We start from the raw sequence: 27,503 nt of genomic DNA, 5'->3' as shown, positions 1-27,503 counted from the left end.
AGGATCTCCCAGCACCAACTCTGCAACCACAGAGCCGGCACTGGGAGCTCCCTGCTGGTGAGGGCTGGGGAACCTGTTCTCCACTCAGCTCTGTGATCATGGAGCTGGGTGGGGAACAGGCTCTCCATGCTCTGTTCTTGCTGCTGCTGGACTAGGGGGACATTGTCTCTGTCCCATCAACAGGCAGCCCCCTGGGGGTAGGGTGCAATGTCCCAGCCCCAGCCAGGACACAGATGTCTCCTGGCCTGGTCCTCCTTACCAGGCCCTGGGCAGCTCCCAGGGGGAACCTAGAGCTCCCCCTGGTGGTGTCTTGCTGCCATTAGCAGCAAATCTGCTCCCGCTTCTCTGCACATGTAGACACCTGCCCAGGAGTATTTACTTGCGAATAAACTGCTCTTGCATCAAATGCACGTGTAGACACATCCAAGAAATAGCTGCTTGCTTTACACTTATCTTGTTGTTCTCTTGACCTAGGAAGTTAACTCAGAGTTGCAAGTTTGTTTCCATTAGAAGGAACAATTGATGGCGTGTGTCAGGCATTGCTTCAGATCAAACCTGTTTATTTATGAAGACTGTACTGTTTCTCTGAGCACTGTAGAAACAAACAACAGCAGTCAGTTTTCTTGTTCTTGTTTTCTAAGTCTCTTTTCTAACAGTTCTGTGCTGCAAGGAGTTTTGTATTGCTACTCCTCCTCATAGCCATTCTCATAACTACTTCTCTTCTGTTTTTTTCCTGGCCATAAGCCTCTGTTATAGCTCATAGCTTCCCAAACAATCCTCTAGCCCCTGCATTTTCCAGACCAGATAGTTTAGCCCTATTCAGACTTCTGACTCTCTTGGGCAGTAGCTACTACTATCTGCTGCTTTCTCTCTCTTTTTTTAAAGGGGTTTAATTGCTCCTTTCAGTTAGTCTGGAAGAAGAATTATGAACACATAAACACACCCATCAGCCTTAGGCAGCTCTTTGATTAATGGCAAGCATTAATGCCTCTAGCTTAACAATATAAATTATTTAGTGTTCACCTGAAAGCTGATTTGGAAGGGTATATAATAAGGCTACGTGTGTGTATATATAGGTCAGAATGCACAATGACAAGACCTTATCAGAAATTTTCCATGGGTAAAAATGCAGTTTCCACAAAAAACATTTTTGAAAAATATTGAATTTGCAAGAAGTTTTTAATTTTATGGGAAAACTCCAAAATGACTATTTTGCTTCAGGTTAGTTCTACTCTAGTTGGAATACTCTGTTTTGTTCAATTGATACTGCATGTTTTCATTTCAAACAAAAATGAATTTGATTTAGTTCAGTTGAAAAATTTAAACTTGTTTGCCTTTATTGATCTGGTGCTGAATAGGAGATATAGGTTGGATCACATTTTCAACTATGGGCAAGAATGCCTGAAGAGTTAATAGTTCGCAAAATTGCAGTTCCTAAAGTGTATTTCCTTCTGAGTGAGCTCTGCGATATGACCTGGGAGCTGAACAATTCTGGATCCATTAAAGGAAATGTAGTCTGACCTAGAATGGAGGGCATGGAGCATAACATCAGGCTCTTGAACTATAATTCTCATGAGGCAGGGCACTGGAATAGAAAAATGCACTTTAATACTTGCTCAAAATAAAGCATTTATGGTCAGTTCAGTAAGCTCAAATGAAACATTTCCATTCCATCAAAATGTTTCATTCCAATCAGCAATTGTTCTAAAATTCTTTTTTTCTATGAAAAAAAATAGATTTAAACTTTTATATAATTTTTTGGAACAAAAAAAGGTAAAATGTCACAAGTTCTCAGAGATTGAAATTCTGAATTTTGCTCAGCTTTAACCATAAAACATTTTTGCAAATATTTTGTGCTTCTGTGTTGATAGTTTTGTTTGCAAGTTGCATACTGATGTGAAGTGCTGTAAAGTTTGGGAACAACATATGATTTTCAAGTTACAAATTGTTATGCTTTATTCCTTAGTTTCTGAGTTCTTTGTGTCGGTGACCATTTTTTATTAACATATTTACCTGAATCCGAGACGACTTTGAATTTAAGACAACCCCTGCAATAATTAGATTACAGAATCTAATTTTTGGAAGGTCATCTTAAGTCTGCACCCCCAACCACTGCAGCAGGGCAACCAGCAGTCAAAGGAAAGCCAAAGGAGAACCAAGTGACCTGACCCCTGCCCTCCCTTCCGGTCCTTGTTTGCCTTCCTGCCTGTGGTGCCTGTACCTCCTGTCTATCCTTTTCACCACTTGTCCCACCTCCTCCTTACCCCCTGCTGCCTGCCCTCTGCTCTACCCTCCACCCCCTGCCACCACTGCCTACTTTCCTGTTGCAGTTCTGGTTCTGGCTAGACCCCTGTTCTGGCCCAGGGCAGAGAGCACAGAGCACATGCTGCCTGCAGTTGCAAGCCAGACATGCAGAAGCCCCAGAGCCTGCCTCAAAGACAGCCCCAGAACTGCCTGCACTATTGCATGGCCGTGGTGGGGCTGGAAGCAATTCATACTCCTTGCTTCCTGTCCTACCAGCTGGAACTGGAGCTCTGATGAGAAGGTAAGTGATGGTGGTGGTGGCAGAGGGGGTGGCAATAGGGAGCACAGCCTGTGGGTAGACAGGTGTGTGGGGAAGCAGTGGTTGCACCATTCCTCCCCCTTTCCACTTGTACTTGAATGTAAGATGAGGGGCTTCCCCCCATAGGTTGAATGGGAGGAAAAACTCATCTTGGATTTGAGTAAATATGGTAAGTTAAGTTTATGGGCTTCAGGGCCTGTTTAGGTGATCTAGCTATTAGCACAGTACAAATAGGCAGACCCTTAACTACTTAAATAAACATTTACCTGGGGTGATTTAGTCAAGGGTGATCCTGCCTTGAGGAGGGAGTTGAACTGGATGACCTCCTGAGATCTCTTTCAGCCCTACTATTCTCTGATTCTATGTTAATATTGACAATAACTTTATACTGGTCATCATCCTATGATCCTTCTTTTTCCATCTTTCGAAATATCAGTGTGTACATGTATATGTGCTCGCACATGTGTATATACACATACATGGGTAATTAATTATGTATCCATATGATAATTTGGATCCATTTCTCTCTTTTATATGTGTTTGTCAGCTTCAAAAGTTCATTTTAGGCCTAGGGATTCCAACAGAAAAGAGTTTGCTAGGATTACCCCTTCAGCCCATATTGACTTTGAGTCTTATGAGATTTCCTGTTAAAGACTACTGAGGTTTTGTGCTAGTTATAGAAAAAAAGCACCAGTATTAAATCGGAAGAAAAGCAAACTTGAAAAACTAAACATCAAAACTCTCCAAGGAATCTAAGCAACAAGAGACTCAACATTGTCTGGGGCTGGGAAGCTCAACATTTGATTTTCTTTAAGACTATTGTAGCCACAAGAGGAAAACTTAAAAAAAAAAAAAAAAAAAAAAATTATATATCTATCTATCTATCTATCTATCTTAGTTGTTTTTAAATAGCCATGAAAACATTTTATATTTTTAATTAATACAGATGAGAATTATTATACCCTTAGGTCCTGCTTTTAATGATAGGTCTATGCACAAGCACCTTGGTGAGTTGGGGTCTTCAAAGAGCCCATCCTGAACTCTCTTACTGAAGGCTTTCTAGCAGTGGACCTTTAAATATTCAGTGAAACCTTTTGTGGTGCACACTGTGTTCTGTATTTTAGAAATCACCAAAAATCCAACATGACAGCAATCTATATGTGGGTAGTTAGGATTGACTCTTGTGGGTATGGCATATTTTCTCACATATCACATGCCCCTAGATAAAGACATGCACCTTATTACTTTCAGAAGATTGAATGTAGAATTTTTTTTTTTTCCAGAATGATGACCACAGCCAAAAGTTACTGCTAATTAAATAGCAGCTTTGAGGGAGTTAAATCTGATCCCTGCTGCTTGCTGAGCCAGTGAGAAGGGGAAGCCATTTCAGTAGCCATTATAGCTTAGCATCTCCATGTTTCTGTTTCAGTAAACAAAAATCAGCTTCTCTGCTTTAAAAAAGCACCCCAATTTTGGTAGGAGAAGTCCTTGTGGTTTGTGACTAAATACAGTATTTTATAAGATGCTGTGACTGTATACTTTCTCCACGTTATTTTTCTTGGACTTCCTTTGCGCTTTACTGAATTATCTCCTGCTAGAGTCTGAATTATTATTTAATCCAGATATATAGTAGATGTTAATCACAAGGAAATTCTACTCTGAACCCTCTTGTGGTCTTCCAGTTCCCTCTTTTCCCCTTCTCCCCTTTCCCCCAAGAGGCTACTTTCACTTGAACTGCACTTAGGGCTGTTATTTCTAAGCATGACACCTAAATCCAAATATAGACAAAAATGCTTTGCTATTGCAGTTCCCATCGACTTCAGGAAAAGCTATGCTGCAAAAGCACCCCTGAAATTAGTTAACTGTTAGAACTGGTCGACAAATGGGTTTTTGCTTTCTTTGGAAAAGTAGATGACAAGTAAATTTTCATTTAATTTGTGTTAATGAAAACAAAATGGGCATTTCATACCAAAAAAAAAAATAAAAGCTCCAAAAATTTAATATCTGGAAGGAGGTGATTATTGTTTTTCTGCCTCCTCCCGCCCCCCCCGCCTCACCCCCAGTGCAATGTAAAAAAACCCCCAAAACAAAACACTTAATTGGAAAAACAATTTCTCATTAAAAAAAGTTTTGTTGGAAAAGATTTGACCAGCCCTGCTAACTATAAATATAGAAGCTTAACTTTAGTTATTTGTGTTTCAAATCTTTGGCTTATGTTTTGTTCCTCAGATTCCCAAATCTTATGTCTCCTTCTGCCTACCTCTGTCTGTGTTCTGGTGAGCTGACCAATCAGCTGCACCAATGACTCAGAGAAATCCAGGGCCAGAGTCTGTGCTACCTATTAAATGTCCAAATAGACATGGGAAATTCTATTCCACCTTGTTCCACCCTGTTCAAATCCTTGAAAATCCATTACTGCTTCTATTTTTTTATATCAGGAAGAAGTTGGCCTTTAAGATTGAATCACAAAATGCAGTAAGGAGGAATATGACCTGCCCACTTTGGTTTTAACAGTTTTACAGGGACTTCAGGGAGGAATAGAATTGCCCTTAGGTGCATAAGGCCACTTCAGCAGCAAACAGGTCAGATAGAATCTGGTCCCCACTTATTTTTCAGGAGAATCATCATGGGCAATGGAGATGTAGTTTTCAGGCAAACACTGACAGTCAGTTACAATATGGTACTATACTAATTTTCATGCTGTTCAGAGACATATGCAAAACCTACTGCTTAGTTTGTTGATTCTTGCTGTCCTTTAAAGCAGGACAACATTTGGGTAAATCTGTAAGTCTCTATTTTGGGATTTAATTTCTATTTTCTTAATCATGTCTGTGGAGATTAAATTTAAGAACAATTGATAAGGAAGAGCTTTATCCAGCTCTCAATTAGATTTATATGCAAGTCGATGGGAGTTGAGAGAATAAGGTTTCCTCTTAGGATACTGCTTAATATAAAGCAAGGTGCTGAGATTAATGTGCTCTTCATTATGTTTTATGGAGATAATTTTGTGTTGGTGTTTATATGGTTGCTGTTGTTCTTGTTCTCATTGCAGGGACTATGCAGCATCTAAAGCTGAATTGCTATCCTTTGCTCAGCTTCAATACACTGGATCCAGCACAGAGACTGAAAACCTCCTCTTTGACTGTGCTTATTTTAAAGCTAAAGTAGAGGTAACTTACACAATACCAATGCAATAAAGGCATGGTTAATTGAGTTCTAATAGCTTGGTCCAGCAAAGATTTGCAATAGGAATCACTTTGTTGATGGAATAGGAAGGCATCCCTACAACAGAAGTAGTTCAATAGGAAACAAATGCTGCATTTTATTACAAAGTTACTCCAGAGGTCTCTGGAAAAACATGTCCTCAAACAGTGTATATAAGACATAGGGTCATAAAATCAATTGTGTCAACCACAAAGTTTGGTGAGCATTATAATTTGCAGGCATGCTGATGTTTGGGTGAACCTTTGGGAAAGCTCTCTAGATTTGAGTTGGGGCCAATGAAGAAAAAACAATGTACAGAAAGAAGAGACTAAAGACAACTAGAGAATGAGAATCACTCAAAATAATTTGACTTGACAAAGTTATGCTACTACTTGTGGAAAACCTGTATTTTGCATAGTTGTCTTGGGATTGGAGAGAAGGTTCTTTTCTGGACTGAGACCTGGTTAAAAGATAGGAAGCAAAGAGTAGGTCACTAAATGGTCACCTTTCAGGATGGAGGGAAGACAAGGTGGGGTCCTGCAGGGATATGTGCTGGTCCCAGTTTTGGTCAACATTTTCATCAATGACCAGGAAATGGTGGATAGAAAACTGGTCAGATCATCGGGCTCAGAAAGTAGTAATTAATGGCTCAGTGTCTAGTTGGCAGTCGGTATCAAGTGGAGTGCTCCAGGGGTTGGTCCTGGGGCCAATTTTAGTCAATATTTTCATCAGTGACCTGGTAGATGGGGTGGAATACACCCTCAGGAAGTATACAGATGACACCAAGCTGGGAGGAATATCAGATATGCTAGAGGGTAGGAGTAAGATTCAGAAAGACATTGACAGATTGGAGGACTGGGCCAAAAGAAATCTCATGAGGTTTACTAAGGACAATTGAAAAGTGCTGAATTTAGGATGGAACAATCCCATGTACTGCTACAGGCTGGGGACTGACTGACTAAGCAGCAGCTCTGCAGAAAAGGATCCAGGGGTTGCAGTGGACAATAAGATGAATATAAGCTTGAATATAAGTCTTGGCATGCCCTTGTTGCCAAGAAGACTAATGGCATACAGGGCTGCATATTTGGAGTGTTGCCAGCAGATTGAGGGAAATGAATCTTCCCTTGTATTCAGCACTGGTGAGGTCACATCTGGAGTACTGCATCCAGTTTTGGGCTCCCCCCACCACAGGAAGGATGTGGACAAATTGAAGAGAGTCCAGTGGAAGGCAATGAAAATGGTGAGAGTGCTGGGGCACATGACTTCTGAGGACAGGCTGAGGGAACTGGGTTTATTTAATCTGCAGAAGAAAAGACTGAGAAGGGATTTAATAGCAGCTTTCAACTACCTGAAGTGGAGTTTGAAAGAGGATAGAGTTAGACTGTACTCTGTGGTGGCAAATGACAGAACAAGAAGCAATTGTCTCAAGTTGCAGCAAGGGAAGTTTAGGTTAGATATTCATAGCAGTGATAGTCATAGATGTTAGGGTTGGAAGGGACCTCAATAGATCATCGAGTCCGACCCCCAATATTAGGAAGAACTTTATTATGAGGAGGGTAGTAAAGCACTGGAACAGGTTGCCCAGAGAGGTCGTGGAATCTCCATCCTTGGAGGTTTTTAAGACCCAGCTAGACAAAGCCTTGGTGGGGGTGATCTAGTTGGGGATGGCCCTGTTTTGAGCAGGATGTTGGACTAGATGACCTCCTGAGGTCCCTTCCAACCCCAATTTTCTATGATTCTAACTGAGGTTAGACAGTGAAATCTCCAAATTTGCAGATGATGCCAAATGATTCTGGGTAGTCAAACTGTTGGAGAGGAGCTGCAGAACAATATCACCAAGCTAAGTGCATGAGTGGGCAAAAAAAGTGGCAGGTGAACTCAATGTCAACAAGTGCAAGGTGGGGAAAATAACCGTAACTATACAAACGGCTAGTTTCTGAATTAGCTGTTACAACTCAGGAAAGAGACCTTGGAATCATTATAGATAGTTTACATGGTGCATCTGCTTCTTGAATACTGCATACAGGTCTGGTCCCCACATCTCAAAAATGATGTAGTAGAACTGGAAAAGGTTCAGAGAAGGGCAGTCAAAGGATCAGAGGCATGGAGCAGTTGCCATATCAAGAGAGACTAAAAAGGTTAAGACTTCAGCTTGGAAAGGTGAAGGCTGATGGGGGGGATATGATAGAGGTCTATAAAATCATGAAGCGGATAGACCAAGTGAATAAGGAACTGTTGCTCACCAAATCTCAGAGTGCTGAGACTAGGGGGCACTCACTGAAATTAGTAGGTGCCAGACTTAAAACCAAGAAGAGAAGGTACTTTTAACTCAATGAGTAGTTAACTTGTAGAATTCATTGTCACAGGAGGTGATGGAGGCAAATAGCATAGCCAGGTTCAAAAAGGGACTGCTTAAATTAATGGATGATAGATCAATTAATGGCTATTGAACATAATGATTAGAGCTGTTTCCTCTGGCATCTGTAAACCAATAATGGTGGATGCCAGGGAAGGTATTGAATAAGGGATAAATCACTTTAGAGATATCTGGCTCAATGCTCTGACTCTATAGCCTCCACTCTTGCCACTGTCAGAGACAGGATACTGGGTTAGATCGACCTATTGGTCTGACCCAGTATAGTTGTCTTGGGCATTTTTAGATGTGTTCTGTGGGTGGCCCCGAGAGCTGCTCTAATTAAAGTGCCACAGCATCTTATGTGTCAGTGTCCTCATGCTTCAAAATGGTGGCAGAGGGACTTCAACTAAAGCTCATTAAATGAGCTTTAGTTAAAGACCCCCCCCACCCCATTTTGAAGTGTAGGGATGCTGATATACGATAGAGCTGTGCGAGGCTTCGGACTGTGCTTCAGATCTGGAGCAGCTTCGGACACTTTGGTCATCTGAAGCAACAAGTCCGGATCGAAGCCCTGGCTTCGTTAGATTTTCCAAAGCGGTTCGGAGCTTCTGAAGCGCTTCGGAGATCTGGCCATACGGTATAATGGGGAAACAATGAAATATCTATAACTTTGTTGATTTTTGTCTGATTTAGATGGAATTTGCAGGGGTTGTAGCCTCTGCTGAGAGCATAAAGGCATAAAGCCTGCCAACTTTCAAAAATATCAGTGCAGGGGTTTGGGGGGAACTGCACCCCAAATTCTTGAAAGCAAAACTTGTGTCACGTCTATGTGTTACAACACATGGGGCATGAAAAGGGCAGAGATGGTAGCCCCTGGTGAGGCCACAAAGCCTGCCAAGTTTCAAGAAGATCGGTGCAGGGGTTTGGGGGGGAACTTCACCTCAAGCTGCTGACAGGCAAAAGTCATGACATACATGATCCTGTGTGGGTTATGGTGCAGTGGGCTGAAAACTGTAGCGGTGGTGGCCCCTGCTCAGGCCATAAAGCCTGCCAAGTTTCAAGGAGGTAAGTGCAGGGGTTTGGGGGGAACTGCACCTTAAGCTGTGGACAAGCAAAACATGTGACATGGGTGACACTGTATGTGTTAAGGCGCAGCAGGGTGACAGCTGCAGGGATGGTCACCCCGCTGCAGCCACGAAGCCTGCCAGCTGTCGAGGAGATTGGTGCAGGGGTTCTGGGGCCTTGCACCCCTAGCTGGTGACAGGCAAAACTTGTGACATGGGTGCTTGTGCAACTGTGTTTGTCTGGGGTGGGGGGGAGGTGCGGGGAAAGTACTGCAGGCCTGGCTGCTAAGCTATTGTGTTACCAGTTACCAATCAATCATAATTCACTTAGGGACCAGCTCAATACACAGTTGCTAGCTAATGTAACCAGTTAATTAGCATCAATTAACACCTACAGAACCACAGACTAAGGAGAAACAATAATCAATACAGACAATCAACTGCCTCAAGACAGAGACAGTCAGTTGCATAAGCACCCATGTCACCCATGTGACCCATGTCACAAGTTTTGTCTGTCAGGAGCCAGAGGTGCAGGGCCCCAGAACCGCTGTACCTATCTCCTTGACAGCTGGCAGACTGCATGGCTGCAGCAGGCTACCATCCCTGTAGCTTTCACCCTGCTGTGCCTTAGGAGACACTGGGTGTGTTATGTCACGAGTTTGCTTGTCTGCAGCTTGAGGTGCAGTTCCCCACCCAAACCCCTGCACCCATCTTCTTGAAACTTGGCAGGCTTCATGCTCTCAGCAGAGGCTAAAACCCCTGAAAATTTTATCCAAATAAGACAAAAAACAACAAAGTTATAGATATGTCATTGATTCCTCATTATACCCTATGGCTAGATTTCCAAGTCTTCAGAGCCACTTTGGCTGGATCGAAGCAGAAACCCAGTCAAGAGCTCCGGATCGGATCCCTGGCATCTGAAGCAGCTGGATCTGAAGCTGGATCAAATAGCTGCCTACTTACACAGGCCTAATACACAAGACATGGAGGCTGGCTCTTAATTTTACAGCGTGTTGAAGCAGCCTCCCAGCACGTTTATAGGCACCGCTTATGTTCTTAAGACTCTTGAAAGTTAAAACTGACCTAGTAACAGGTTACAAAGACCACACTAATATGTACTGTATGTCTTCGTCTGTCAGGCTGAATGATTCAGAGCCGTTCCTACAGTAAAGTATTTAAGCACATACTTAATTTTAAACAATCAGATTCTACTCAGGATTTTCTTCAGGGCCTCTGTAACATCCTTATCAAGGGCTATGTCATACTACCTCTGCAGCCTTGTGTGGTACAATATAATAACGTTTAGCTACTCAGTAGATTTCAAGAGACCTAAAACGTTTTCTTAAAAATTGGTTTAAATGACCATTATATTGGATATTTATTCTCTTGCCCCCTGCCCCACACAATCCCATGCACATTCGCTGGGATCTGGAAAGCATAAGTAATATGCTATTGAGTATTCTAGGTCACAATTAAGAATTCTGTATTCCCCCATCACCTGTTGTAGTATCAGAGAGGGATATTCTTTAAAAAGTTAACAAAACATCATTTCTGTTTTTCTGAATTTTTGTTTGCACAGTAGCTGTCCAGCTGCTTCCCTTGAGTTTGTAGTGCCATTATTTTGCAATATCTAGGACATCTGATCTGAGTTACAATGACAGCTCTCCATGCACAGTGTATGGATCTTGTCTGCTTAAAAAGCAAAGACATGAGAGGCAAAAGTTTCAAAAGCATCACAGAAACTTAGGAGCCTAAGTCCTATGCACCTTCAGAAAACAGGACTTATAAGCCCCTTCCTTTTTTACTTGCTGAATGCTGTAGCCACATGCTGTGTCTTACAGGTATTTTTTATAGTTCTGTTTCAAAGGAAATTTTGGGGGATGTATCTGTTGGGATGCCCTGAAGCATGCCTTGTTCACCTATACCCATCACATGCTTCAAACCTGGCTGGTTAGGTTGCTCTGGAGGTTTTCCTCACTACTCTCAAGCACACCAGAGACTGGGGTCACCTCGGAGAGATAGTTTGGAGTTCCTTCACTGACATGTCTGCGTCTGGAGCATGTGAGAAGGTGGGAACCTTTCACCTGAGGCACTCTGCTGCTATAGTGAAGATATATCCTTAAGTATCTTATGTCTTTTAGTCACTTCGGTGCTATTAAAATATCTGTACGATAAAAAATATTACCTCTGTATTCAGCAAGCAAGAAGAGGAAGGGATTGTTTCACAAAAGTTAGACTACAGGACTGCTGAACTTCAGGAGGTCTCTACAGTTCAGAAGCCTGCTGAATCAGGTGCCTAGAAATGAACAATTCTTAGTGTCTTTGCAGCAGGGTGTACTTTGCTCAGTTAATTGATAGCCTTCATCTGAGAAATCTTCCTGGCAAAGTCACAGTTACTGTAAAATAGCTATGACAAGAGCTTATCATTATCAATATACAGTTAATATGTCTTGTACATTGGTTTCAAGTGTGTCACATGTGGGCACATACCCTGTGTTTTATACTTTATCCTGCCAGACAATCTTGCCTTAATAAGAGAGCACTTCAAAGAATCACAGAAATTAGAAATGGAAATGACCAAGGGATATGTTTTAATTATTAATATTAACAGTGATAATAAATAGCCTTTTATATTTTCATAGCGTTTTGCACAAAGAGTAAGTATTGAACTAACCCTGACACCACCCTTGTGAGGGAGGCAAATAGCATCTCCATTTCACAAGGGGATGTAAATTCCAAACTTAATTGACAACAAAGCTGGGAACAGGACCAGGATTCCTGGCACCCATGAAACCCTGAGTGCACCCTGGCACCCATGTCCACTTGCTAGAGGCAGAGAATGTCCATACTACATGCTCTGCCTCTAGTGAATAATTTAGACTGAGATTTTTCAAAGCCATGTGAGAAATTATTTTTAATGGGAACTGTATCTTCCAACTCTCTTTGACTGCTTTGCAAATCTCAGACTCAGTGCATTCCTCTTTCCCATTACCATCAGCATCATAAATCAACAATTGCAGCACCTTGCTGGGTCTGGTAATATATTAATTCCAATCCCTCTCATTCTAACTCCCTACTACTTTTCTTCCATGATTTCCTCTCAGGATTCCCTTCTTGTAATCATTTCCTTCTGCACGTTGCCATCCCATCTTCTCTGTGGTCTTCTTTTTGGCCTCTTGCCTTCCTATTGCATGTTCAGCATCCATTGTCGTGTCCCTGTGCAGCAGTGTCATGTGGCCAAACCAGAGCAGGCATCGTCTTTCTACTTGTATCTTCCAGCTCCCCTGATTTTGCATTCTTTTTAGTCAGACATTCCTCGTTCAGACTCTTTTCAATTTCCCAACAGTTGCCCTTAGAAAACTCATTTATATAGTCTGTAACCAGCTGAAATCCCCCTTCCTTGGAACTTGAGTCTCTGCACCTTCCATGCAATCAGGATGTAATAAGCTCTGTACATTGCCAGCTTTGCTTCCCTGGGGATGTTTCTGTCTCAGACTAACTCTTTAACAATTAGTTAAAAGTTCCCTGCAAGCTGCAACCTTCTTGTCAATTCTTTTCCAGTCTTTTTGTCACTAATGATCACTGAGTCAAGGTATTTAAATTCAACTACAGTGAAGATTTTACTGCTTGATGTAATTGTTCTGTCTATGGGGTACCATTTTTGGCAACAACCATTGCCTTGCTTTTATCTTTACTATTCTGCACCTGGAATTCTTCTATAAACACGTCTGTCCTGTCCTTTCCACCCCAAATATTCACATTTTCACTACTCTTACCACTGAGCTGTTCAAATACAATACAACAAAAATTCAGTCACTGCACTAAGGCGACATGCAGAACCCGCTGTGTACAACTGTGAATTCTAGTACTCTCCTCTGACTGGCTTTAAATGTTTCATGAAATATTTCCCATCATTTCTACTAAAAGACTTTTTCTAACTGTCTTTACTAATTCTCTAAGACTGCATTAACACAGTCGATTGCTTTCAACTGCACCCTCTTAAAATCATGTCCATTGGAGAGTCAATAAGAAAGCAATCACACTGAAGTGTGCTTGCTACAGAGGGAGGAAGAGCTGTTGGATCAGTGCATGTGTGTCTGGAACTCGCACAGCTTAAGCCAATTTTCGTGCCCATGGAGCAGTTCATTTCTTGGCAGCTGAATCGTGACAAAGCTCCAAGGCTGCAGCAGCCCACAGCCTGCTGTGACTCAGTGACCACAGAACCTAATTTGTGCTGGATAAAGCCCTAAAGAGATTAACTGACTCATAACATATGCTACTTTACCTTCTACAAATGAACCTCAGATACAGTGCCATGTTTCTGATCTCCCTCTAAATTTTGCAAATATGCCATCACTTAGTCACAGATTTGGGGAACCTGGAAAAAAATCTTAATTTATCATTCATGAATTCTTTGCCAGCACTTCAAACAGGAAGCGTTTGTGCATTATCTGCCAGGGATATGACATTTTACATTAGGAAGCCAACAAAAGTGCTTGCATATTAGTTTGATGATACCTCCAAGAAACAACAATGCAGGTGTATTACTTGAGGCACTGGGAAAGACTGGAATATCACTGATAATGCTGAGAGTGTGTAACAGCTGAAGGACATGCTAAAATAAAAGAGACTCCCCAAGCCTGTAAGCTCCTAGTATCTGCATAGGTTTGGAGGGCACTAAGTGTGTTTAGCCACTTAAAGGACTAGACCCAGATTGAGGATGGATAATAGTCTATAGGGCTAGGATTTTCAAGATAGCCTAGGAGTTTGGCATCTGGTGAATTTTAATGGGTCATTTCAATGAAGCTTTTGCCATTGCTTTCAATGGGAGTTGGTTCTGGTTGTAAATTCAGCAACACAGATACAAATAAAGATCAACACTCATCATGAATGTACCTTGAAAATGAGCTCTCTCCACCCCCCCACCACCCAAAAGATAAAATGCATATGAAAGAAATTGCTAAATAACTCCTTCGTCATTGGTGTAATTTCAAAGCTTAAAAAGCCAAATATATCTGGTATTTCAGAAGGTGTACTCAAATGATATATCAGTTAATAATTACACAATTATTGAAGGAAGGAACTCTTAATAATATTAGAAAGGAGTTCTTGGATTATTGCAGAATATCCATTGGCAGATTCTCATCCATTAAAATCTTATATGCTTGACACTCTGAGTCCTCCCTGGTTCTTCCTGGCTATCCTTTTAGGATGAGATGTTTTTTCAGAGGGACTAAGGGAGCTAAGCACCAAAATCTCAATGAGAGTTGAACATCTAATTTAGTGATTCTCAGCCAAGGTGCCACAGCACCCTAGGGTGCATTGAGGTCCTTTCAAGGGTGCCACAGGGTGCCACGCAATATTAGCACTGGTAGGTGTGCAAATATGATTCACAAGTTAAACCTTGAGCTTTCAAACAGGAATGGATAATGTTAAAAACATTCTGACTGGTTGAGTGTTTCTAAATTGTTTCTGACAGAAGAATTGCAGTGTTATTTTTCTGTAATCTGTGCGGGCCCTCTCCCAATCCTGCCTGGGTCGCCATGTGTGAGCCGGGGGCGAGCCGGGCCCGTCTTTGCGCACACAGGCTGTGACCAGCAGCCCGGGCACGCGGGGCTGGAGAAAACCGCGGCGCGGTATGGTACGCTCGAGCTAGAATCAGTCACGGAGGCGTAATGGTTGATTGAAAAGATTATTTACTTACACCCAAGGTGGTCGCGTTGTAGACTGGTCAGCTTTCCAGGCACGGCTCCGCTTGAGTTCTCGGTGGAGGACTCTAATAGACTCGGTTCCTTGACCCCAGAGTGGCTTAGGCTCCGCGGGTTCAATAATTCGTTCTCACGGAGCAGCTGTATCTCCGTGGGTTACTCAGTTCCCAGGTCCCCCCGGAGCTGTTAAGACTCCGTGGGTTCGACAATTGGGTCCTTAGGATAGGGATACGTCTGGACTGCGATCGGCGACGGGGAGAGGCTAGAGGTTATGTGCCTCGGAGTTGTTAAGGATCCGAGGGTTCGGTAAATAGGTCCCCCGGAGTTGTTGAAGCTCCGTGGGTTCGACAAATTAAACCTCTGTTGCCCTCTTAAGGAAAAAGCTGGGTTCGAAAGGATCAGCAGCGCTTAGAAATCCTCACGCTCCTTTCCCGAACTCCACGTGCTTTCTCTCTCTCCGACTTGGGCGGAAACTACCCAAGCCTTTTGTACAGCTAGCAAGCCAATAGCTAGCTGCCACGTATGCCTACATTTAGAACCGGCCAATAATGTGGCACGAATCTAAATACAAATGGCAGGAACTCCTTTGCATCGTGCATCACTATAATGCAAAAGGAATGCACTATGCAAAGAAAGCTACAGAACTGGCGGGAAAAACTCCTGCACGCGGGTTCTTAATTGCAACAGAACACTCCACCGTGCAAAAGAGCTGTAATTTGGTGGGAACATGATTTAGCGATGCCGAAGCACACACAAACAAGAAAATCACAACTTTGGGTTGTGACATAATCAAACCATGAGTAAAAACTAGGAGTTGGCATTTGCTGAGGAGTGTCTGGAGTCTAATGAAGGGTGCCTGGAGCCTAAAAAAGTTGAGAACAACTAATCTGACTCTTTAAGGCACCTTTGAAAGCTAAGACATAGGCCCTGTACACTGGTGTTAAAAACGTAGCAGACATTCAGCCTAACTTACGTACATTCTGTGAGCACTTCTTTGAGAAAAAATTGGTATAAAACTATACTAGTGCACGCTATACCAGTGTAGGTGCTGTATGTCTGCAGCTTAACCTGGGATAGCCACTTGGTCAGAGCAAACTGGTTCTTAAAAGCTCACCCACCGCCTACTGGCGAGATGTTATAGTACTAGATGCAGGACGCTGGTCTTCTGCGCATTCTAGATTCTGGCATAATTTATATCCGTGTATATGTCTGATGTAAATTATACCACTGTAAACATATTGGGTGCCCAGGACCTTTGACTGATATTGACCCTTGATCAGTGCTCAATACTTGATACATCTGAGGAAGACACATTCCATCCCACACCCTATCATCATGCCTACATGCTGAAACAGTGCTATGTCTTATCATAGGGAGAAAATTTCTCTCTCAGCTCTAAGAAGCAGCTGGCTTATTCCATGAAGCACAAAGACTGATTTCTGAGCTAGCTCATATGGCTACAGACTTTCATGATGCTCACAAAGTGATCTAATCTGTTGTTTTTATTCCTCTTAAATTATATCCTTCATTGGCTCTCAGTGCATTGCAATGAACGGGCTGATCAGTCCCTGTAGGTTGCTGACGGGCTCTTTCCTCTTCTTCACAGACAACTATCAGCAGTGAGGCACGAGTCATTCTCTCAGGGCCTCCAGAAAACCGAAAATCAGAAGGCATCAAACTGGTATGATTTAAGGAAAGAGAGTTGTATGAATTTAGTATTGAATAACCAAATGCACAAATACCCTCTAGGGAATGATTGACTAGGCTGCAGTACTGCCAAAAAGACTGGGGGATTGTAGTGGACTGTTAAATGATTGAGAGTCAACAGTGTGCTCCCATTACAAAAAAACCCCAAAAACCCAACAACAACAACAAGCCAATAGCATAGTAGACTGTATTAACAGGAGTGTGGCCTGCAAGTGAAGAGGAGTGATTCATCCACTCTATTTAGCACCAATGAGACCTGAGCTGGGTTACTGCGTCCAATTTTGGGAATGACGCTTCAAAAAGATGTGGACAATTTGGAAAGAGTTCAGTAGGGATCAACAAAAATGGTTAGAGGTCTAAGAAACAAGGAAAGATGAGAAGAATTGGGTTTATTTAATTTGGACAAGACTGAGGGGGGATTTGATAACAGTCTTGAAATCTCTGAAATAGCTTGAAATTCCACAGAAGGTTGAATTAGATGGCCTCCTAAGGTCTCTCCATGTCCTATTTTTCTGTGACTTTATGCAACTCAAATGGACCCCTGATCTTCAAGCTATTGATCCGTATGTACGTTTATATAAAGGCCCAACCACAGAGCCAATTCTTTAGCTGTTGCAAAATTGTCGGAGCTCCTTTGACTTCAGTAGAATTACCCCAGTTTATACAGGTGAGGATTTCTCCCAGTGCTCAAACTTGGACTTAAACATTTGGAGGTTTAGGGGTTCTTCAGCTCTCAGGGGTACCAATTTAGTAATAAGCTCTCTGGTGAAAACCTTAAGGGAAAAATAAAGAGTTTGAAAATATAATTGGCAGAAAGCAGACTAGAAGCAGCTGTCTCAGCAGACTTACTCCATTCAGATCAAACATAGATGTTTGGAAATAACTCACATTCTCTGTATATTTAACTTCAAGCTTTCCATTTGTTTGGAGGCAATCAGAGATTTGTACTCAAACAAGATTATTCTCACTCGGTTTTTATTCATGAAGCACAGTATTCATTCCACACCAATATAGAACTGTCAGTTTGGCATGTGTAACATAGGTAGTCTATAGGATAAAAAGTGTTTCTTGTTTTATTTTGCCATCTTTCTGTCAGACATGCCTGAATGCAAATAGAGGCCTCTTTCCCCCCAGAATATGGGTTTCTTCACTAACTTAAGTGTGTTCATTAAGAAAAAAAAGTAAAGTGGTAACTTTAACTTATAGTGGGTGCATCTACATGTGCCCCCAAAGCAGCTTTGTTACTGCACCATCACTTAGTACTTCCTTTTGGAAGTACTAAATGACAGCCCATACTGTGATGTGCACATGGTGCAGTTATTTTGAGCTGCTACATTGCTATAGAAATGCACTATAACAAGGGAGTGCATTACTACAGCAAAAGGATTTGTGACATTGCCGTAGCGCATTGCTTGTAGACGCGCCCGCTGTGATAATTATTACTACTACTTTAAAATCTCTAAGATATCTGTGAATTATTGTTGTCATAGGAGCTCTGACATCTGACGTACAATCTCTAGGAAAGCAGTTCTCTTCCAAGGTTCAGAGCTTTTCCTGTGTTGTTTGTAGAGATTTTCTGTTTTCAGCAAGGGAAACACTGAAAGGATATAATTTTTTCTCCACCAGCTCTGTTAACCTGATTTGTTCTTTTCTTTTTAATTCTTTCATCAATGTCTGCTTATTCTTGAGCAGGTGTATACCCAGGTTTTAATTCTAGTATTTGTAGGCTTAAATAATATAGTAACATACCTGCTTATTTTCAGAACTATCTATGGACCCACGTCACATTGTGGCTATTAAGATCAGTTGCAGGGGGAATCCAAAGTGACAAAATGTAATTACCCGAGTTGGAATCTGGCCAAGATGTGCTAGCACCTGCATTCTTCTGAAGCATATCTCTGGGTCCTAGAATTAAACCCTAGGAGGAAACAGACAACTGAGCAATGGTGACATCCTGGACAGTGCTCTGATTTGCATTACCTGCTGTGTGGTGCTAAGCAGCTTTAAGGATACCTTTGCTACCTCAACTCTTATTGACTTCAGTGGGAGGTTAAGGTGTAGAATACCTCGAATGCTCAGCACCATGCATGATATAGTCCCTAGATTGTAATCCTGAAGGTCATAATTACTCCTCTTACTGGTAAACGAAAAGAGGCTGGAGAGAGCATCTGTTTAGAAGATCAAAGAGATCCTAGGAAAAGAGGAAACTTGTTGTACAAAAGTTTAAGAATCATTGATTTGGCCAAGATTTACTAAAGTGGCTATGTAATTTTCAGGGACTCAGTTTAAGGAAGCCTACCTTGAGATACTGGAATGGGGATTGATTTCCAAAGAGAGATCTGTGCAATTCACACAATCCATGCCACATGTGCATGGCTGGAAGCGTGAGTGTGGGATTGTGGATTAGATCCCATCACCCCTTGCTTCTGGTGCAGGGGAAGCTCAGGATCTTCTCCCTTTACATTGGCAAAAAGCAAGCTCCTGCAGCTAGGAACCCCACAGGCCCCAGCTGCACTGATTCTCCAGCCCTGGGGGTTTCCTGCATCCTGGAGCCTTAGGGATCATGACAGCCATGATCCCCAGGCCCCGGGGGCTTTGCACCTCCACAAGCCCTAGGGATCACAGCAGCCACAGTTCCCAGGGCCTGAGGGTTTCACACACCCATGAGCTCTAGAAATCATGGAAGCTGCAGTCCCCAGGGCCCAGGGTGTTTTCACTGGGCTTTGTGTAGTCCTGCAGTTGTGAGCCCTGTTAGCTGACTAGGTTCCCAGCTGGAGGGAGACCCTACTACACATGAAAATTAAAGCTTGATAGAAACCAGCTATAAAATTAATACATATTTTCAAGGTCTAACTTTTTAGCTGGTCGGAGCTATATATAATATATATATATATAAAGCTCCAACCAGCTAAAAAGTTAGACTTTGAAAATATGTATAACTCTCTCTCTGTATCTATATATAAAGACAAGCTACTTTACACCTGTAGTTTGTCTCCAGGTAATTGTACAACCAAACAGTTAATTGCTCAATACCTGTAATGTGTAGGTGGGGGCTTGGAGGTAGAAGAGGGCTTAGCTGGAGTGGTTTTGTACTTCAGTGGTTACTGGCTGCCCTAATCTATATCACAGTCCTACCAGCCTCTTCTGTCATTGAAGAGCACAAGAAAGTTCCCTTTTCACCCCTGCACCAGTACTAATGCTAGCATAGATGTGAATTTGGCATTAAATCCTTCTTCTTTCTACTCTTTTCAAGTCAGATCTTAATGAAGTGCTTAATGCCCCAGTGAAGTGGTGAATACCTTCAGCTGCTTATATGCATCTCTCACAGGAGCAAATCACTCCTGAGATCTTGGCTGCTAAGGAAAAAACATCTATTTTCATGCTTCAGCTCCGTCTCTGAAAACAAACACTCCCGTCACTGCTTCCTAGCCTCCCCAGCTATCTTGGTTTAGATTTTTTTTTGTTAATAAAACTCATTAACCCCTTTTCCCCAATCACTATTTTGTGTCCCCAATTAGGCCATGCTGTCGTTAAAGTCAACAGTCAGTACTTTCTCAGAATACCCTGTTCACATCCAGGAGAAGCTGGCACAGCTGGGTTGGTATGAATGGTAAGTTTGCTGTGATGTCATTGGAGAGCTTAAAAACAAGAGGATAAATACTGAAGCCTATTTGATAGATATCTTTCATCTGAAATAGGCAAAAGGTTCAGGCAGATAAGAAGAGGAGCAGAAATATGGAATCAATGACAAAGTATGTGAAGGATTGGCAGTTCATGGCCAAAATAAGAAGCAAGCACTCTGAAATTACCTAAATGGGCAATAATTGATTAATCAGATGACTCAAAACCACATAGACATTGCTTGTGAACTAATTCAACATATGTAATCATTACTGGTATCTTCCTTTTCGCCTTCTCTTACTCATCATTTTGCCTTTTAAATTAAGCCCATTCCTGCAATCAGGTAAGAATATATGGAGCCTTTCCAAAGGGAGTCCAAAATGGATGGTGAGTTTGTCCACTCAGACTGCATGTGCACTGTATTATAGATCTACCACTGTAAACTCATAATGATGGGGATCAGGTTTTCCTATGTGTTCACAGAGTGATAGAAGCAGTGAGTCCTAATTCTGATCTGGGTATTTGGGCACCTCCACACAAATAACAACATTCCCATTATCAGAAAGCAAGAAGGGAAGACCTGGGTAATTATAGGGCAGTTACCCTAACTTCTATCCCAGGGAAAATCCTGGAAAAATTCATCAAGGAGTCTATCTGCAATAAGCTTGCAGAAGGTAGGATTCTGAATGACAGCCAGCATAGCTTCCTTGTGGCCAAGTTTTGTCTTACCAACCTCATCTCCTTTTATGATCAGGTAACTTACCATCTGGATAAGGGAGTGGAGGTTGACATTGTATATCTTGACTTCTAAAAGGTCTTTGATCTAGAATCCCATGATGTCCTCGTGAGTAAATTGGAAGACTGTGGACTCAACTGTGAGACAGCTAGGTGGGTAGGGAGCTGGTTGCAGGGTAAGATGCAGATAGTTCTAATGAACGGATCTGTGTTGTCCTGGTGAGAAGTGGGCAGTGGTGTCTCTCAGGTGTTAGTGCTTGGTCCAGTGCTTTTCAACATCTTTATCAATGATTTGGATGTGGGGGTGAAGAGCTCAGTGGGCAAGTTCATGGATGACACCAAGTTATGGGGAAGCATGGTCACACTTGAAGATAGGCTGCAGATACAGGTGGACCTAGACAGGCTGGCAAGTTGGGCAGATTTGAATCAAATGAAGTTCAGTGTTGAGAAATATAAAGTGCTCCATCTGGGGACAACTCCCGCCCCCCCCCCCCCCCCCAACAAATGAAAGGGACCTGGGGTAATAATAGACCACAGTATGACTATGAGCCAGCAGTGTGATGCTGTAGCCAACCAGGCAAATAATACCCTGGCATGCATCAATTGATATATCTTCAGAAAAACTAGGGAAGTGATTCTTCCACTCTACTCAGCATTGGTAAGACTGCAGCTGGAGTACTGCATCCAGTTCTGGGTGGCACACTTCAACAAGGATGTGGTAAAGCTCAAGAGAGTCCAGAGAAAGGCCACCCATAAGGATAAGAGAGTTGCATGGCAAGCCATATGAGGAAAGGATGAGGGATCTGGGACTCTCCAGTCTGAGAAAGAGAAGGCTGATAGGGGAGGTGATAGTGGCTTACAGCTACATCAGGGGCATACATCAAAGGCTTGGTGAACAACTGTTCACCAGGGCACCCATGGGGATAACTAGGAGTAATGGCCATAAACTCCTGAAAGACTGTTTCAGGCTCAACATTAGAAAAAACTTCTTCACAGCCAGGGTGTCCAGACTATGGAATAGGCTCCCTTCAGAGGTGGTGCAGTCACCTTCCCTGGAAATCTTCAAGAGGAGACTCAACAATCACCTTGCTGGGGTCACCTGACCCCCCAGTTGTCTTTCCTGCCTGGTGTAGGGGGCTGGACCTGATCATCTTGTGATGTCCCTTCCAGCCTTTAAAATATATTAATCATTACCATTATTAATATGTTGACATAGCATCTACAAAGCCTGAGTGCAGATAGTATTGATTGTAGTATTAAGCCATAAAAGTAGCTTCCCTTCTGGGCCTTGGTTCCCCATGAAATGGGGATAATAGTGCTGTCTTGCCTCAACTGGAGAATATACTGTGAGAATGTACTGTGGAAGTGAAATGCTGAGATACTAGAGTGAAGAGGGATCTATGTATGTACATGTGTGTATACACATTGCACCTATTGACTAAATAAGATGTGTGTGTGTGTATGTGTAAATATAGAAATGGAGAGAGAGCAAGAGAGTGCACAAGCTTTCAGGAACTGAATTTCACGTCATCTGAAGTGATCTTTGGTTCACAAAGGCTTGTTTGCCTTCTATATATCTAATTTGGTTAGTCTATAAGGTCAGGTTCACACATTACACTTTTACTGGTATAAATGATTGGAAACTAGTCTATAACAGAACAGAAGTTTGATTTAAAAATGGAAGAACCTGGTCTAAGACTTTTTTACCCCCCACCAGAGGTCAAATGTGCGTTCTGTTTGCTACCGATTTTAACTATGCCACTTACAGAAAACCACATAGCTTAGATCAATTCCACCTTGGGATTTTTGAATGTCTGTACCTAACCTAAAGGTACATATCTGCCATGCCTTCTAAATGACTTCAGACTAACATGGCTAACTACCTCTCTCTGTAGACAAATTAACATGGATACAGACCTAGATAAAAATAAATCCCCATCAAATAATTTTAAAATAATTTGTTTTGTAAGTGAATTTTCTACTTTTTTAGGGTCTTGACTAATGATCTTTCACTGTCTGGAATACAGAAGTGCTGTAGTTTTGGAACCCATTCCCAGTCGGGATTCATTTTTCTTAACAAAAAACCCCCCCAAAAAACCAAAAAAAAACCCAAGACATGGAAAACCTCCAGTGGAGAGTTTCCTCTAAATCTTTAAGGGATAATTAAGTCTTTCACTTTTTTATTTCATAATTAAATTTGTCATCCCTTTGTCATCTTCACATTTATGAGCCTAAAAATGACTAGTTAATATTTTTTTCATTAAATGTTGTGTGGCCTTTCCTTCATAGATACAGTTTTTAACACTCTTATTTGTCACTCCAGTGAAGCAGAGTTGAATGAGCTATTTAGCCATATAATAAAGTAACAATGAATGAAGCGAGAGAAGTACCGAACTGGTGCTATTATTTCAACAAAATCTTTTCAGCAATTGCCTTCTCTTCATATAATGCTTTGTGCCATAATTTCACTAAGTGACAGTGTGAATGTAATTACTTTGATTCAGAGTGCTGGAATCTTACAGGTAACAAATTATTCTGCCCTCCAATGAGTAATAATTCAATTATTCAGCAGGTTTATAACTGTTCAAAATAGCCTATTCTCATTTCACAAACATCATATTTACTGCCGGAAATAAACTGTTTCTGCGAAGTGAAATATTAGATCTATATATCTCGGTTCATGTAAGCTAACAAATACATCAACACATAACTACATACCTTCAGAATTTTTAACACTAGAGAGACTAAAGAGATGTTGAAACATTCGGTAATCCATTTTACTGGATTTGTGTGTGTGTGTGTATATATAACACATATAGTTTGCCTATTTATTGCTTGGTGCTGTTATTTTTATTAAGATTTTAAACTAAAAATCAAGCAGTGACTGTTTACGTACTGAGCCAGCTTCTTATCTCTATTTTATCCATGTTCGAATGGAATTACTCAAGTGCAACAGATAGCAAAATTGGGCCAAGTCACTGGGTATAGTTCTTCTCACTCATGTATCACATATATCGAGTCTCACCTTATGGAAATCAATGGACTATAAAACTAGCGTATGCAAGACTGAATGCTCGTTGTATCTTGAAAGAGATCAGTTAGGCATCTGTCTTCAAGACAGGGTTCAAACCATCAAATCCAAGTTGATAGTGGCACCTTCCCATAGTCCTAAGGAAGAGTGGGATTTCATAAGCATTTTGTATTGACCTCTTGATGCAGATTACCACTTACCATGCTGACTACTGTGAATGCCGTTCTTGGGCAACTAACTTATTCCCATGTAAGACAATCTTATCATAAGTCTTATTGTGACCATTATATTAATCTAGTGGGGAAATTCTCTGCACACTGTGGATACTTTTGCCCAAAATATTTGACTCATCTGTTCACAGAGGTTGAAATTCACTACTGGCTCCAGTCCTGGTCCCATTCAAGTCAATGCCAAAACTGTTACTGAATTAATTGAGGTATGGATTTTATCAGGAGTGGAGGCTCCTAAATCAGAGCTGTAGATCACCCTACAATGATAAGGCAATGCTAAATATTTTGACACCTAAATTATTTTTTGGATTTAGTCATTACCATCTAAAGCACTTAAAAAAAATGGGAATCAGATTATTAAATCACTTAGGTGTTTTTGAAATTATTAATCTCATGAGTCTGATGCAAGCATATGATTTTATAACTTCCAGTAACTGAGTTCCAAAGAAAGTAAGTTCACTTCCAGATGTACCAAAGTCTTGTAATAAAGGACCATGAGTGATAACTAAAATAAGGCTAGTGATGAATACCTACAAGGAAAGATGAGAAAAATGAAAAACAGACTACAGAGGAAATTAAACTTTATATCTACAAGTTTGATATCCAAGGACTCAATTCTTCTTTCCAATATTTAGACACCTCTCCACAAGTCTTAAAAAATATCTACTGAAGCATGTGCCTGCATACACGTAACAGATTTTTCCAAGTTTTTGAAAATGCAACCCCTTGTGCTAAGGAACGAAATAAAGCCCTCACTGCTAGTATGGAGCAGAAATGGGAATAGAGAACTCAGAAGTCCTGACCTCCAAATCTCTCCTCTAGGGCTTCTTTCAAATTAATGGCACTATGCACACACTCAAAGGTAAGCATATAGAAAGTCTTTTCATTACTGGGGGCCAAGAGCTACCGTGTAGTTCTTCCGGGAAAATTCCTTGCATATTGTAGTTACATTCAAGCAGCACATGTAGCTCATGTGTTCACAGAGGATAAAACTCACCATTGGGTTAAGTCCTGGTTACACTGAAGTCAATGGCAAAGCTCCCATCATATTAATGGGGCTATTAATTGTCCCACCCATGCAGTTAGGCAGCACAAGGCTTTTTCAGCTTGCAAGACCTATTTTAAGGTGTATCATGTTTAAAATTACATCATTGCATAGACTTTAAGGCCAGAAGGGATAATTAGTTGACCCTTCTGTATCCTATCCTGTCTGTAGGATAAGGATTAAAAATCACACACAAATCTTATTTTATATATACACATACTGATAAATATGTATACACATATGTCTCTATACACACACACTTTATATGCCATATATTTCTACCTAAAATATTATTTAGATAGAATTAAGGCACCTTAATCCAAAAGTATAATCCCATCTATTCTTGGGGAGGTGTTACCTAGCCATGTAGGCATCTGAGTTCTCAGTTTTTGACCTTAAAGTTCCCCAAGGCTAGGGACAGAAATTACACATAAACTGATATAAGTGATTGGAAACTGGTTCAAATCTGAAACATCAGAAGTTCAGCACGCATAAACCACTTTCAAAATAGCTTAAAACAGTTTAAGAGAAACCTGACTGGATGTAGTATCAAACTTAATTGATTTAGGTTAAATTGCTTTATTAAACTTCTGACCCAGCTCCCCACTCCAGATACAAATTAACTCTCAGTCCTTCAGCATCCCAGCATGCTTTGCACCTTCCCTGCAAACCCCACCTCACAGGGCGGGCTGGCTAGCCTTGGCCCAAGCTATCTGCTTCAGCTGAGCAGGAAGGCATGCTCTAGCACACTACAAGCATGTATGGCCCAGGCCAGAATCAAAAGTGAATGTCAATTTACTTGCATATTGGTTCAATCTATGTAGTTTAGCCTAACCTGGGAAGATTGAATTAATTCAGTCTCAGGCTTTTTGACTTTCTATACTCACAACCTAACTGGGATTCAGAAGGTGGATGTTCCTCTGTCAAAGACAGCTGAGGGGCTTAGTATAGTAAGCACTCAGAGAATACCTAGCATATTCTTACAGGGCCCTATGATACCTGAGTGGTTAGTGTATTTGTCTAGGAAGCAGAATGATTAAGTCCAATTCTCTCTTCTGTTTGACAGGATATAAGCTTACTTCTCTGGAGATTCTCTTAACAATCAGACTACCAATGACTCGGGGTGGGGGATACTTTCATCCTCTCTAGCTGAAGTGGTTGTCTTTGCAGAGAAAAAGTTAAGATTTGTTGGGCCAGAGAGAGAACAGAAACAAGAAGGGTATGTCCACACATGCAAGCATGTGTGCTTGCAGCTGCTCAAATAGAAGCAGTACAAATTTGAGCTGGTGCTTTTTGCCTCAGTGCACATGCCCAGACATGCACTTTGTTGTGGAGCAAATTGTGCCACTTGGGGCAAAATAACTCTGCCTGGCTCCTCCCAGATCTGCAGCCAGGGGGAGCTAGAGCCTGGGGCTAGCACCTGTGCTGGCTTCAGCAGCTCAGGGCTACTTGCCCTCAGTAGCTTCTGAGGCCCAGCCACTTGGTATCTGGGGACACTAGCCCCTTGTGTCAGCTAGACCGCTGAAGCAGCATCCCAAATTCACTTTTTAAAATACCCCAAAATCCACATTCTTCCATAATTAGAACAAAAGAGAGAGAGAGAGGGATTGATCAGATGGGCAATGTTTCATTGCTATATTTACAATGTTAAAGCAATTTGGAAGCCTACCAGCGTATCTAGCATCATAATAAAATAAATCCTAAATGTCTATAGGTTTTAATATTTGCTTCTGGTTTCCTTATTACATGGTGTGTGTGATGGGGGATGTGGGGTTTGCAGAAGGGGGGTGAGGGGATGTGGGTGTGTGTATGTGGAGGGATGTGGAGGATGCAGGTCTGCACATTGTCATAAAAAAGTTTGCCTTTGCTACTGTGCATTAGCAGGTGAGCGGGTATGTGAGGTGGATGTGGTTCAGTGTGTGGATAGGTGTGGGGGGACTGTGGGTGTGGGGGCTGCTTGGGGGGTGGGTCCCCTGCCCCCCCCACAGGGAAGACCCCCCCCAACACAGCACATGGACTGCCCTGCTTGCAGGGTCTCAGTGCCCCCAGGGGCTACAGTCCCTCCTAAGCCTGCCTCCCAGTCTCCAGCCCCCTCCTTGTTCTGCTCATCTTCATCCCCCTGCTCATTCCCTTGCTTGTCTCTAGCCTCTGGAGGCTGGCGGCAAGCAGGAGAATGAGCAGGAGACTGGAGACAAGCCACTGAGATGAGCTGGAAACATTCCCCTGCTCATCTCTAGCT

General features: G+C 41.9%; 1 protein-coding gene across 1 annotated transcript in view; it reads left to right on the top strand.

Annotated features, from left to right (window-relative positions):
- Positions 1-27,503, top strand: part of LOC102386654 (cyclic nucleotide-binding domain-containing protein 2-like) — a 135,850-nt gene that overhangs the window by 21,563 nt on the left and 86,784 nt on the right. The window contains exons 4-6 of the mRNA XM_025200837.1: positions 5,616-5,733; positions 16,502-16,576; positions 20,121-20,212. Of these exons, the coding sequence (XP_025056622.1) occupies positions 5,616-5,733; positions 16,502-16,576; positions 20,121-20,212 (285 nt within the window). The remainder of the gene's footprint in view (positions 1-5,615; positions 5,734-16,501; positions 16,577-20,120; positions 20,213-27,503) is intronic.

This window comes from Alligator sinensis, unplaced genomic scaffold (assembly GCF_000455745.1).
Source record: "Alligator sinensis unplaced genomic scaffold, ASM45574v1 scaffold602_1, whole genome shotgun sequence".
NCBI lineage: Eukaryota > Metazoa > Chordata > Crocodylia > Alligatoridae > Alligator > Alligator sinensis.
The sequence above is the reverse complement of the archived record's forward strand: the minus strand, read 5'-3'. Positions and strand labels throughout refer to the sequence as shown.